This window comes from Ascidia mentula, chromosome 4 (genome assembly GCF_947561715.1).
Source record: "Ascidia mentula chromosome 4, kaAscMent1.1, whole genome shotgun sequence".
In the NCBI taxonomy this organism is placed as follows: Eukaryota; Metazoa; Chordata; class Ascidiacea; order Phlebobranchia; family Ascidiidae; genus Ascidia; species Ascidia mentula.
This window is the reverse complement of record NC_138569.1, coordinates 1,665,053-1,678,216: the sequence shown is the minus strand read 5'-3', so window position 1 is coordinate 1,678,216 and position 13,164 is coordinate 1,665,053. Positions and strand designations below refer to the sequence as shown.

The 13,164-nt window shown below is 38.6% G+C and overlaps 2 protein-coding genes across 3 annotated transcripts; one reads left to right on the top strand and one right to left on the bottom strand.

The window, feature by feature from the left end:
• Nucleotides 1-35: 35 nt before the first annotated feature.
• LOC145899880 (astacin-like) lies at nucleotides 36-1,901 on the bottom strand. The gene is made up of 5 exons (XM_082988813.1): nucleotides 1,674-1,901; nucleotides 1,251-1,380; nucleotides 1,045-1,177; nucleotides 605-774; nucleotides 36-277 (listed from the first exon to the last, which is right to left on the bottom strand). Exons 1-5 carry the CDS (start codon nucleotides 1,899-1,901, stop codon nucleotides 36-38), a joined length of 903 nt encoding a protein of 300 aa, XP_082844939.1.
• Nucleotides 1,902-4,679: 2,778 nt separating this feature from the next.
• Nucleotides 4,680-12,964, top strand: LOC145897529 (sodium- and chloride-dependent creatine transporter 1-like). Of its 2 annotated transcripts, XM_082985857.1 has the most exons (15): nucleotides 4,680-4,775; nucleotides 5,217-5,276; nucleotides 5,479-5,585; nucleotides 6,232-6,362; nucleotides 6,956-7,082; nucleotides 7,540-7,696; nucleotides 8,375-8,510; nucleotides 8,707-8,841; nucleotides 9,617-9,720; nucleotides 9,856-9,980; nucleotides 10,168-10,280; nucleotides 10,652-10,789; nucleotides 11,010-11,213; nucleotides 11,517-11,684; nucleotides 12,229-12,964. In XM_082985857.1, the coding sequence occupies exons 2-15, from the start codon at nucleotides 5,239-5,241 to the stop codon at nucleotides 12,364-12,366; spliced, it is 1,821 nt and encodes a 606-aa protein (XP_082841983.1). In that variant the 5' UTR covers nucleotides 4,680-4,775; nucleotides 5,217-5,238; the 3' UTR covers nucleotides 12,367-12,964. The 2 variants fall into 2 exon arrangements, with proteins under 2 accessions (XP_082841983.1, XP_082841982.1); XM_082985856.1 differs by lacking the exon at nucleotides 4,680-4,775 and having other exon boundaries at nucleotides 5,119-5,276.
• The last annotated feature ends 200 nt before the right edge of the window (nucleotides 12,965-13,164 follow it).

The following is a 13,164-nucleotide window of genomic DNA, read 5'->3' as shown; positions in this document are numbered from 1 at the left end:
TCATTAAACTGCCCACCCAGTTAAGAAACACTGTACTAACCAATCATATCTGGAGTGATAACACAGTTATAGAGCCTGTTGATTTCTGTAATATCCTCTTTACTTAAAGCATCATGCTGACCACTCACAGCTTCCCCAGTTGATGCATAAACAACCGTAGCTTCGGAGTTACTTGAGAATGAATATCCATCCAAATGCATTATGGATAAAAAGTCATACGGTGAATCCAAGCTCTGTGCGAAGCTCCTTCCAAGCTTTTTAAAGTGAACATGGTTTTCTGGAATAACAAAATTGTATCTGTGGCAACAGGACTGCTTTGAAACAATTAAATTTTAATGAAAAATTAAAGTAAAAAGTAATACTTAGATATTTTTTCTTATTATTATTTAACGACAGTCCAAAAACTGAAAAGTGTCCTTTGACATGCAACCATGCAAGGAAATTAAACGTATTTTCAGAGAAAGGGTAAGCCATATTTATATTCACCAACGATGAAACTCATTTACCACAAAAACACACTGTTTTCAATTTGTTAAATTTCTGACATTGTCATAATAATAGCTGAACCATTAATTTGCAATTAAACATCTAAATTCATTTTCACCTTTTGCAATGTTGTCAAATTGTACTGTCACGTGAGAATCCCGGTCAGGTCTTGCTTGCTCATGCCAAAATCCTAACGAATGCATCAACTGATGTAAAGTGTTGCCTACATTTTCACAACCGTTACTGATCAATATTTCCTGTCTGCCCCCAAGTCTCCCCACAGCAGATCTGCAAACAAGTTTTAGGGGTACACGTTGTGCAGCAAGTATAACAGAATTAATTATACAACTGTCTTGAGATGGGTAAAGGTTGTGACAATTATAGAAAAATATATACACATAATTTATTTTTGTTTTAACATTTCATTAAATGGCTTGCAAAAAAAATAATGCATAATATATGACACAATTAATCACAAATATATTGTCTGAAATTATAAAGGAAATGTTTTCTTTATATTCGATGAATTACGGTAAATATAGTACAGCAATAGTTTACTTGCATCCTCTTCTATTACCAACGAACTCAATGAAATCACTTTCAGCAGTTCTTGCAACAAAATCAAGACAAGTTAAGCTTGAAATCTGTTCCATGGCAGATTTGATTGCACCCTCTGCAGCTGCATTTTCTACTGCAAACACCGTATGAAACAAAAAGCAATTTTACTAAAATATAAAAAAAAGGTCAAGAAAATTGTGACATACAAATGTTTCCAGAAAACGCAAATGGAATTTTTGTTCTGCCATTTATAACAATGTTGTTCCAAATGTTTTGGTGAAGGCTAACCGAGCCACTTGGTTTAAGGACAGTGTTGTCCTCTTCTGATATGTACGACTGAAACAATAAAACACAATTGCAAAAAAACATAACAGAGTCTCTGCAAAAAAAAAAAATTATTCGAAATGGCATGAGTTTGAAATTACTTTCTTTATTCTAATGTATGCCTTAGCCATAAAATGTAAATTCAATGTAACTAGTCTTGAGAAGGTTAATTATTCAATAAAATGAAATGAAGTTTAAGTTGTGTGGAGGTTGTAAGCAGCAACAGGGTTAAATTGGCCAATCAGTCACCGCTCAACAACTTTTGACAACAAGACATTGAGACCCCTCGGCAACTTTACACTTACTGTTAATACTGACTGAACGTTGATTTCATTGAACTGTATGTCAGACTCCAGTGTTCCTTCAGTTGCACACCTACAACTTTTAGGGCACTCGTACTCATCTTGCTCATAACCCAAAACACAGGTCGAACCACATTTACTGACATCAAACGAACAGTCAACACCATCTGTGTACCCTAAGAGATATGAGTTAGCAGAAGCATGATTTATGAAGTCAAATTTAAGTTCCATATAAAAGCTTTCTTGGCTTACTATTACAGAGAAGAATTTGGTATTCTGAAGGTGTATCCTCAAAACTACACGGTCCTTGCAACAAAGGAATCACTGGAAAAAAGGGACACACATTAAATTCCAATCCCAAAATACTTGCAACAACGAGGTAATTACAGTAAACAACCAACAGTGCTGAAAGTCCAGCCAAAATGATCAACAAAACACCAAAGAAAAGAATAAATTTCGGATTGCAGATTCTTCTGTTGGAAAGCTTTGGTTTTCCTGAAGCACAAAATTGTCCACCAAATTAGCTTTCAACAGAAATACAAAACATTAAATACCAAAATTTTTGGCACAGGCTGGATCTTGGCGAAAATAGTTGCACAAAAAACTGAGCAGCAAAAGTTTTTGGTGACTGCCAATATTTAGATATCTGTTATTTTATTTAAATAAACTTATATACAGTCACCATGTGTTGCTGCACCAGCCGTCGCAATAGTCTTTTCGTGGCGACTTGACGTTCTCTGGGGCGGAATGGGCGCAATTGTGACAGTTTGTCCATCCATTTTAAATAAGTGTGGACCAAATTTGACATTAGGCTAATACCAACTAAACGGTAACAATTTGAAATAATATGATCGAATTGTGATAAATAGTCTTTCCTTTTTTAACTGAAGGTGTTTGCAAAATGGTCGTCGAGTGATATTCTTTCAGTTAGTGGTTGGTGTTTCGAAAACGCGCAACTAAAAAAATCGTAAAAAGGCGGGAAATTTGGCGGGGATTTTTGCGCACATCAATATCAATATCAAAGTTCATTTATTTTTATTCGCTGGAATAAGACAAGAAACAAACAATCTGGTCGGGGTTTCTGTCCTGTATGATTGTAAACATTGCAGTGCATTATTTCCCACTTTAAAAGAAAACTAGAAGAACGGAAATCTTTGAACGCTACGTAGATGACATATTTTTTCTCTCGTACGGGAAAAGATCAACAGAATTTAAGTTGCAAAAAACGCCCAACCCAAGAACAGTTCTCAATGACGATAGACTAATACTAACTTTCAGATAAATAAACACGACGCAAGAAGACAGTGCAGTGGAGTTTCTCCACGTGATTATAAGTGATTCCTTGTTGGGTTTCAAAGATTTCGTGAAGCTGAAAAGGGAAGGGAGTATATTCATCGATTGAAGATCACACCATCCCAAGCATATCTCAAAACATAGGAACATAACTCACGGTTTATAAATTTTAGAGAGAAACAATATGGCCTGTGCAACTTCACCGCACCATTTTATTCGCTCGCCTGCATATTACATTAAGAATGATTATAATTACAATCGAGACGTTACATGAGCTGTTTGTCTCGAAATATCCTAAAAGCTATCGTACACGAAGAAGCTATTAGGATGCGCTGTCTAAATGAAGAACCGAAACCATAGGGTGTCAAACAGCTACAGAGAAAGTGCGCTATGTCTAAATTCCTATCAAAAAGTACCAAAAGACTGATTAGCCATGAAATCGGAGGAAACGTTTGGTCCCAAGAACGAACAAGAAAAACCGAAAAGTGCCGTTCAATCGATGTATTGGGCTACATCGGCTGCGTAACTTTATCTTCGAAGGAAAACGCACTATAGAACTTAACGCTAAAGTGATCACGGACACTACAAAACTGGCTTATTGCTTTTAGGTTTTTAACTGAAACCCACGCCCACACAGAGCCAGGCTGATCAAAACCCTGCTGAAACAATGGTCTGTGTGGACACTCATGGCGGACGAAGTTAGACACCTTGATACTCCATCTGGTGCAAAGTACATTGTGCAAGGCATGGAATATATGTGGCAATTGCCACATTATGGCCCATCGGTTGTGGTAAATAGAAAGGTTACACAACATTGCACGATACCGGAAAATACAGTAGATAATTTCTCAACAGCACATTATGGCGGAAATTATGAATGCTGATGGCGCACAAGCTTGCAAGACGATTGTGACGTATAAGCAGTTTGGAAGGCGTGGCTTCATTTTGTCGTTACGTAAACGCGGACGCTATAGAATCTGTAAAATTACGAAAAACGTCTATTCTTTTTGTTTACTCTCAACATATTTAATACTTTTTGCAACATTTGTCTCATTGCGGAACAATTACTTTACATATGGACAACAAGGCTGGTGGGGACAGAGGTTGGTTGTAATCAACTTTGCAGTTTCAAGCCATATTTTCGTGTTGCACTCATTTGTTTTCGCTGCATTGAATTTACCACGGATTCCCCGTCGTACGCAAGCTATTGGAATGTTTTGCCAACAGAAAAACACTTCCATGCATCATGACTGATGATGGATTGCAACCACGTTGTAACTTCCACATAAACAAAATGACTTGTTAACTTGTCAGGTTGCCGTTATCTGTGTTAACATGTAATTGTCGAAACAGTAAGCTTGCATGCATAAAGTTTACTTTTCAACGAATGGAATAATATATTGAAACTTTACTCTGGTCCCAAAAAAACATTCTTTGAATCCTCGCGTTTTAATGAAGCGTGGCTTTTTCAATGAAGCGAAAAACAGTTTTTTTTACCAAATCTCCCGAATGAAAAGACTTCACGCCTCCCCCTTGAAAAAAGGCGTGAAAATGTTATTCTGGTTTTGGAAACGAGGCACAGTTAAGGCTGTGCCACGTAATTTTAAAAGTTCGCCAAGGTTGTGTTCCACTCAACCGTGAACTTGAGCGGCTTTGACCTTGCTTGCCAGGCGTAACGGCGCGAATAAATTCTACTGTCATACGTTATTAGTCATACTCGTGTGTTAGCTGCGCACATTTATTTTTCACATAACGGGAGGAAGGAATAGCTTGTTACACGCATCAGTGCAAACAACGGGGATGCTAAAAGCGGTGAGTGAAAAGGAAATGGTTTGTCATTTGTTTGGGCGAGGATTCGCAGAAACGTATACGGAAAAAGACAATTTCCTGCCGCATCGGCGCGGTCTTGTATAAACTGCCTGGTTTAGTAAGAGTTTCATTGTTTATGCTTATGTTAGTAACAGTTAATGCCATTTATGTTGTGGTGCTTTGCACCAACTCGATCAAAAAACAATATTTTTGTAGCTCCATATAAACCGGAGCGTACTTTGTCTAATTCAGATGAAGTCAACCGCCGACACGTTTTTTGTTTCTCGTCCAAAACGAAATCAAGAAAACATGCCCCGTTTTGTTTTCGCCGTATGTGAATCAGCTTTGAGTTTTTGGCTTATACATTGGCGAAGTAACAACAATAACAGATTTCTTTTTATATAGCTTTAACATTTCATATAGCTAAAGTCAGGTCTGATTTAGGAAACTGTAGGCAGGCATTAACATGGAAAAGGAACAAAAGCAACCCGCACAACAGAAAAGGTAACATATATGGTTGGAAACTTGCATGCTTTACGTCAACCACTCTAAACGCGGAAGCCAATAAAAATAGCGGAGTGCTTGAAAGTAAATGTCATTTAGCCTTTATTGTCACGGTTCAATGTTTTTTTAGCGACAGTGTTTCCAGAAACCTTTTGAAATTCAATTTCTTGGTCAAATATTTAATTGAAACATTATGTTCCAGGTTGATCTGGGATCGTCCGTCTGAGTTCATGTTCACCCTACTGGGATACAACATCGGTCTTGGAATGCTTTGGAGGTTCCCCTATCTCTGTTATAGAAATGGCGGAGGTTCGTGTAAGGTTTTCACCGCCAAACTTAAAACTGGATTTGACTTCTACGTGGAACTTTGGTCGTTGCTCCGCCACCAATTTATTGTAAAGATTTGTTTTTTGTGGCAAAGCCCGACCGCCATCAAAACGAGAAACAATATTAAGTTGTTAAACAAGTTTAAAACTTCATGCCCCGTGCGGACTGTGGTTATGTAGGAAGCCCACTTATGGTTTATTGATAAATTGTTTGCCTAAAAAGCTTTTCCTAAAAATTCATTAAAAACTATGATCTCATCATATTATTTAATCCTAAAATTTGCGAAAACGGGCTTAAATGAGCCATTATACGAAACCCAACAGACCAGCGGTTCCCAGTACTTCTTCGCTGGGATCGATCAAGTTTCAAAACAACTGTTACGCCCCAGTAACTTCGCAAAAATTTAGGCTAGAATGTAATGAAATAAATAATTATGATAATAATGCAAATTTAACATTGCAAAACTTTGCAAGCCCTTTGCATCAGCAGAAATCCATTTGATGTGAAAATAATATGCCGGGTAACTGGTAAAAATATCACCGCAGATAGGCGGTTTAGGAACGTTGCACTAAACCTATCAGTAGCTTAGACGTACATGGATAACCGTTTGAAGTTGTTGTTGTTTTAGGAGCATTCCTGGTCCCCTTTCTACTATCGTGTCTTGCCATCGGGATTCCCCTTTACACATTTGAAATTGGTCTTGGACAATTTACTAAACGTGGAAGGTTGGGGGCCTGGGACAGAATCCCGCTTGCCAAGGCAAGTAGATAGCATAACTATATGCTGGGATGTTTGTTTAAACCTAGTAGTGTTGATAGCTAACTGTTAGAGTCCTCATTAACAAGGGGGCGATATTGCTGTCAATTTCATCAACTTTCTATAAATGTATTAATAAGAAATACTCATATATGATTCGGGAGAATCGTTCACATATATTCGTGAGAATCGTTCACATATGTTCGTGAGAATTGTTCACAAATATTCGTGAGAATTGTTCACATATATTCGTGCGAATTGTTCACATATATTCGTGAGAAATATTCACTTCGGAGCTCTGCTGCAGGCCATAAAACAATTCCATTGTGCCTTTTTTCCTGTCATTGAGAATACAACGAAATGTCGAGTTTTTCGACAACCGCATCAACGGAAAACGATAAAGTGTTTATCGAATTACACGCTCTGTATCAAGTTATTACCACCACGGAAAATTGCCTTTGGATTTTCTGGTTTAACAGAAATCTTCGATGTGTGTTTGTTGGTTTTGGTCGGACTTGTTTTAAATGAGCCCAGCATAGGTGGGCTTTCTATGGAATTTTGTGGCTTTCCATAATCTTTTTTATTCTTTTCGTTAGGGTTTGGGGATCTCCAGTGTAGTGGTTGCCACGTACTGCATGATTCCTTACATGCTGATCATGGCTTGGTGCATTTTCTTCTTTGTCAAGTCGTTCACTACCGGCCCTCTGCCCTGGACCACCTGTGGTATGTAACAAAATCATAGAATTATTAAAAATTCAACCCAATTCTGCCTGATGTTTTGTATATTTCCGTTTGTAACGGACAACGGACTGTTTAGCGACTGGGAAATTTCACCGGGTAAAGCGATGCCAAACAACCTTTGTTTTCAAACACAAGGGAGTGTTTTTTTCCGACTCTTTTGTTCGTTCACAATTCACCGGCGCCCTCAACTCCCCATAAAGTGTCAGGGAGACACTTTTGTCTCTGCTATAACGGAATGTTGACTTGAAAAAGTATTAAGGGCTCCGTTGCGCCTCAACAGCCGAGCGATACCGTGTCCCACGCATACCTGCAGTGGGTGGTACGGCTTTCAGCATCACAACGCCAAAAAACAACAGCTTGTCTTCGTATTCTGTATGATTTTGACCAAGGTTTAAAACCTAGTTGTGTCGATAAACTAGTCTTGAACATTTTAATACAGACAACAGCTGGAACACAAACTCATGTGTACCGATATCAACTTCCTACACCAACGTTTCCGCAACAAACGTTGCCACGAATGTCGTCAACTTGACGTCGGTGGAAAACATGACGATGTCCCAGCAAAATTTCACCCTTCCGCAAGTCGAGTTTTGGAGGTGATTTTAATGTTCATGTTCTTCTCAATATGTGTTTGTAAGTTTACAACGATCATGCAGTTATCTCAGTTAGTTGATGTTTAAGTGTTGATTTTACATGGAAATATACATCGTGTTACGGTGCGCGATTGACAGCTTGCCAAATTAGTTCAATATTCATGTGGGACACAAACTGGAGCCGTAATCCCAAAATATAAGATTGAAACAAATGCACCAATTGTAGAGTTTTTATACTAGGAAGCAAACAAAGTCGCCAGCTTTTGCGACCTTACAGGAAGATACAGTACGTACACCTGTATACAGGTTTCAATGATTATTAAAGCTCTTTTTGCACATGTTATCTCAATTGATGCGCCGGAGTATGAATTCAGAACCACGAGGAAATGCCTCATTTAATCTGGATTTTAACTGAATGAAGTTCTTTCCAGTGCGCACGAATGGCAGTTTCGCCCAAACATTACGTGCGACAATTCCGCACTCTGCTGTGTTTACGTGTAACAAGTTGTGACGTCATGGGAGGTTGGCGAACACCTGAATGATTTAAGCGCGCGTGCTCTCCTTGAGGTTTTTCAACCGGTTGCATATTGCGCAGTAATGCAACAAATATGCTGATTGCGCATTCACTGGAGCGGAGCGGAATTTTTTTGTCCGTTAAACTTTTTTAATTTTCTTCCATAGAAATCACGTTCTTCAGGCCTCCTCCGGATTTGAGGATCCCAGCATCGGTTTCAACACAACCATGTTCTTCTACCTGTTGCTCGCCTTCGTAACAGTATTTATGGTTACAATAAATGGTGTAAAATCTAGTGGAAAGGTAATTGGATTATTTTTCTTATCCTTGCAGCCAAGTTACGCGGCGAGCTCTTTAAGCAACAACTTTGTGCTAGCAATGTAACTGGACCAAGTAAGTCTGATAGGACCACCAATAAAACAGAACATATCTTTTCTTTCAGCAGAAGATAACTTTTTCTGGTTTCCCTTTGTTTAATGTTTTTGGGATTTATGTATAGGTCGTATATTTCACTGCCACCTTCCCGTACGTCATGTTGTTCGTTCTGCTTGTACGAGGTTTGACGCTGGAAGGTGCGACGGACGGAATCAAAGTGTTTCTTCTGCCAAACATGAAGATGCTTCTGAAGCCCTCGGTGAACGAAGCTTTAAGTACTGTAGTAATATACACCATTATACCAGGGTGTTCATAATGGGATCCAGTGGTTCTTAAACTTTTTCGCGTGCGCCAGGATATCCTGGGTTCAAATCCCGGTGTAGTAAAAAAAGTCTCAATTCTATCAGGCCGACACGACGCACAGTTTGAGAACAACTGGGTTATAGACCGTGGGAAACTGTAGCGCCATGTTACTAGTTGAAATACTTCCTAAAAGTACGTTTTTAGCAGATCTGCGGTGACCGTTCACATGCGAATAATGCCACGTTTCAGGCGACGATAACATGCGGGAATTTTGTGATGATAAAGTAGGCTAAACAACCCACTACCTACGCTTAGTTTGTTAAACATAATTTCCTTCAGTAAACATAACCAGACAGAGGAAATCTATCCGTATCAAAAAAACTCGATAACAGTCTTAGATTGATTACAATTGAACCGACTCCGAGAAAGTTTAACACGTCACATCACGTGCCAACTTAGTTTTAGATTTCCAGTAAATTAATCTCACTCCTACAGTTAAGAAATGCTGGTAGATTGTAAAACAACACAGTTATCGGATACAACTTAATGTTATGTAACTCCAAAGAAACCAAGTATATTTTTGTCTTTTTGATGATTGAAACACGTCCTGAAGCTACTTGAGCAACAAACCTGTAGCAATTTTGTAAAAATGTCAACAAACGTCGTGTATTTTGTTCCTAACTTGAGTTGTTTTGCTTATAACATGTAAATACACACTGCATGTTTTGTAGGTATGGATGGAGGGGATATCCCAAGCTTTTTACGTGTACGGAATTGGATTTCCAGGAATAACAGCTTTCGGAAGCTACAATAGAAAGAAGCAGGACTTCTTCAAGTAATAGTTTAAACCAAAAACAACCCCTAAGATAGTTTTTTTTCACTTAATATTTCCACCAAAAGCTACTACATGATCTGGTATCCATTCATGCTACAAGTGGAATGCATTTTATTGTTTCTCCTCTATTTCCAGACAATCGGTTTTTATTATACCCTGTGGCATTGTGACGTCATTGGTGATGGGGTTTGTGACGTTCAGCATTCTGGGAAATTTGGCGCACGAAAACCAAGTCAATATTACGACGGTGATAAAGTCAGGTACGCGTCGTCGATTTCAACATTTACAACGGTGTTTAAAATGAAACAGAGCGAAATAAAAAAAAAATTGGGTTTTTCCCATATACGTTTCGCTGTAAATTGAATCACATTTCAAAATATCAAAAAAGGACTTTCAAAATATAATACAGAAAATTTTCCACCCTTATCTTAACCTTGAATTTTCAAGGTCCTGGACTCGTGTTCCAAGTCGTCCCATCAGCCCTGGCCTTGCTGCCTGTTCCACAACTGTGGTCGGTCCTGTTTTTTCTGATGTTGTATTTTGTCGCCATAGATTCAGCGGTGAGTGAAACTGTTTGTGGTATTCAATAATTTCGGCGTTTTGCAACCTCCGCCATTATATTGGGGCAGCTCATACAATAACATAGAAAGATCACAAAGGGTGTGTATGTCCATTCCAAAACAGCCTATGACTATGGCATGTGATGTTAAGACGGAAGTATAGTTAGCAAATTTATTCTTCTATACGACGATCATCCCCTTATAATATGCTTTCATTCCATGTTAACAAACAATAAGGTAACCAGAAGATCGAAGTCCATACGTCTGGTTGTTTGGAGGGCAAGATCGCTGTATATTCACCACTAAAAGCTGCTGTGATGACGTCCTAATAGGTCAAAACAGTGGCCCTGCACATTTTCCTTTGTTTACAGTTTGGCGAGTTTGAAGGATTGTCAACATGCCTCATTGACACGTGGCCCTCCCTCGGTTCCACGTTCAAACGACGAGCGTTGACCAACATCGGACTTGGAACAGTTTTCTTTGCTGCCTGTCAGATTATGCTCACTAGTGTACGTAAGACTTTCTTCGACAGAAGGAAACATTTTATGATTGTTCCAGAAAAAAAATATCCATCAAATGGACACTTTGATTATATGCGATAACCAAACAGGGTCACAGCCTCTGTTACATCTGATTTGTAATGAAAAGTGGGATGCCATTGTAACCCAATACCTATATATGTATGTGTTTTTAAATTCGTTCTAAAACAGTCTGGAATTACATTCTCAGTCTGGAATCTATTGGTTCGAACTGATCAACTATTATGGTGCCTCTGGTATATGTTTGATATGGATCGTCTTCTGTGAGTCAATGGCTTTGGGCTGGTTGTGGAACGCAAAACTTTACCGTGATGACGTCAAACGTATGATAGGAAGATCTCTGCCCACGTTCTTCGACTACAGCTATAAGTTCATCATACCACTTATAACAGCGGTAAGTTCACTGTTGGGTTTGTCAACTTGTGGTGGTCGGGTTTTCTTGTTAATCAACTGTCCAGATCACCTTAATCTTATGCTTCCGACCCAATTATGTAACGTTGCATCATTTCCACCAGTAGTAACTTCAACCATCACCAGTAGTGTGGGCCAGTGGGCGCCAATGGGGGCCAGTAGGGGCCAGTAGGGGCCAGTGGGGGCCAGTGGGGGCCAGTGGGGGCCAGTGGGGGTCAGTGGGGGCCAATGGAGGCATAGTTTTTTCTCATCTAACTGGTTTGTAATGTTTCTCTTTGTTGTTCAGACTGTACTGGTGATGTACTGTGTGAAGTTCTCACCCCTGACTGTTGGGGGTTATACCTACCCGACGTGGACGAACGTGATTGGCTGGATTATGACACTGTCATCCATTATGAGTATTCCAATCATGGCAATTGTGACTTTATGCAAAAGCAGAGGAACTTTTCGTCAGGTAAATAAACTTCTAGATACAAAAACACTTTCCTTGTGAAAGTGGATAGTTTTGATGTGTTCGGGTTACAACTATGTTTGTAGCATCGATCTGTCTTACAAAAAATAACCTGTCTGTCAATTGGAGCGAATCAATATTTTCGTTCTGCAATTTGTAGCAGATGAAGTTCCAAGTGTTTTTTGGTGAACTGAAAGTAACATGTTTAATTTTGCTAACATTGAGACTTTTTTTTTGTGTGTGTGTGTGCTGCATACTGATGTGACCTTGAAGGTCGAAACAGTGACAATCTGTCTGTAGCTCACATAATTGAGACTGTGGAAGGAATTTGAAAATACTAACGCTTAATGTAATATTTCGAAAGTTAAGTAAATCTTCAATATTACTTGCATCCCATCTTGTTAAATTATGGGTTTCAATATCTGTAAAGTGATTTTTATCAGGTATTCGTGTGAATAATTCAAGGTTACTCCAACACAAATCATAAAAAGTATTTTTTCAATTTTCAAATTTATGGTATGTAATTCCAAAATCTTTACATTTGCAGAGATGGAGTAAAAGTATTGAATCCAAATATGATTTTGGGTCGTTGCATGAAGAGTGGAACGACGGGACAGCAGAAAAAATCTCTCTCTCCAGCACCAACAGCGCTCATAGCGACGCTTACGCTATTAATAAATGTTAATATTGTGCAAAGCTTTCACTCGTGCACAGATTTTGATTGCACCCAAATAATACTTTTTTCCCTGGTTGCTGGTTCATGTTGAACGCGTATGCATTACGTTGCTGGGTTCCAAAAAAGTGCTTTTTGTGCACAATGTATATATTGTTGGCTTCGCTTCGCGTGCACATTTTAAAGCAAGAAATATCAAAATAGTTTGTAGCAAACCAACCATTGTGGCGTAAAGTTTGCAATGTTTATTTGACACAATTTTCCCTTCGTATCGACCCATTTGTACCCGCTCATATTAAGGTTCTTAACGCACTCAACTGCTTCCACGAAATTTGACTAAATCAAAATTTAACTACGAACCCAAACACGAAGAGGTTGGTTTTGACATGGGAGTTTTGTTTAGTTTTTGCAGGGTCATTTGTTTTGGATTTTGGTTCTAATTGTGCAGAGGTTTCCTAATTGTCACCACCAAAATAATCTTTGAAAATAATTAGTATCTTTTTCATACATTTGTCTACATTTAATATGAAGGATTTGGTTTGGTTCGAAACGTGTGAATACAAATACTTAAATTTGTGTTGAAATTTAAAAATAAAAGCTAGACCTTTTCTGAATGTGTCACAAACTCTCCCATCTGATGGAATACTACACAGTGCAATGCCGTTTCTTTAAAACGTTTGAAATCAAATACTCGCTAATGGTTTTTCTATTTAAGCACCTGTCCTTCATTTAATCTTTCTCTGCATTGAATCTCTCAACGAATGAAGCAACATTATTTTTGCAGCAGTTTGTAAACCAATATTTCTACAC

Bases quoted from the DNA above. Each gene is read 5' to 3' on its own strand.
- LOC145897529 (XM_082985857.1), top strand. From the start codon at position 5,239: ATGGAAAAGGAACAAAAGCAACCCGCACAACAGAAAAG. The intron at 9,981-10,167 runs GTACGCGTCGTC...TGAATTTTCAAG, and splicing joins TACGACGGTGATAAAGTCAG to GTCCTGGACTCGTGTTCCAA. The intron at 10,790-11,009 runs GTACGTAAGACT...TTACATTCTCAG, and splicing joins GTCAGATTATGCTCACTAGT to TCTGGAATCTATTGGTTCGA.
- LOC145899880 (XM_082988813.1), bottom strand. From the start codon at position 1,901: ATGGAACTTAAATTTGACTTCATAAATCATGCTTCTGCTAACTCATAT. The intron at 1,178-1,250 runs GTATGTCACAAT...CGGTGTTTGCAG, and splicing joins TGCGTTTTCTGGAAACATTT to TAGAAAATGCAGCTGCAGAG. The intron at 775-1,044 runs GTAAACTATTGC...ACTTGTTTGCAG, and splicing joins GGTAATAGAAGAGGATGCAA to ATCTGCTGTGGGGAGACTTG.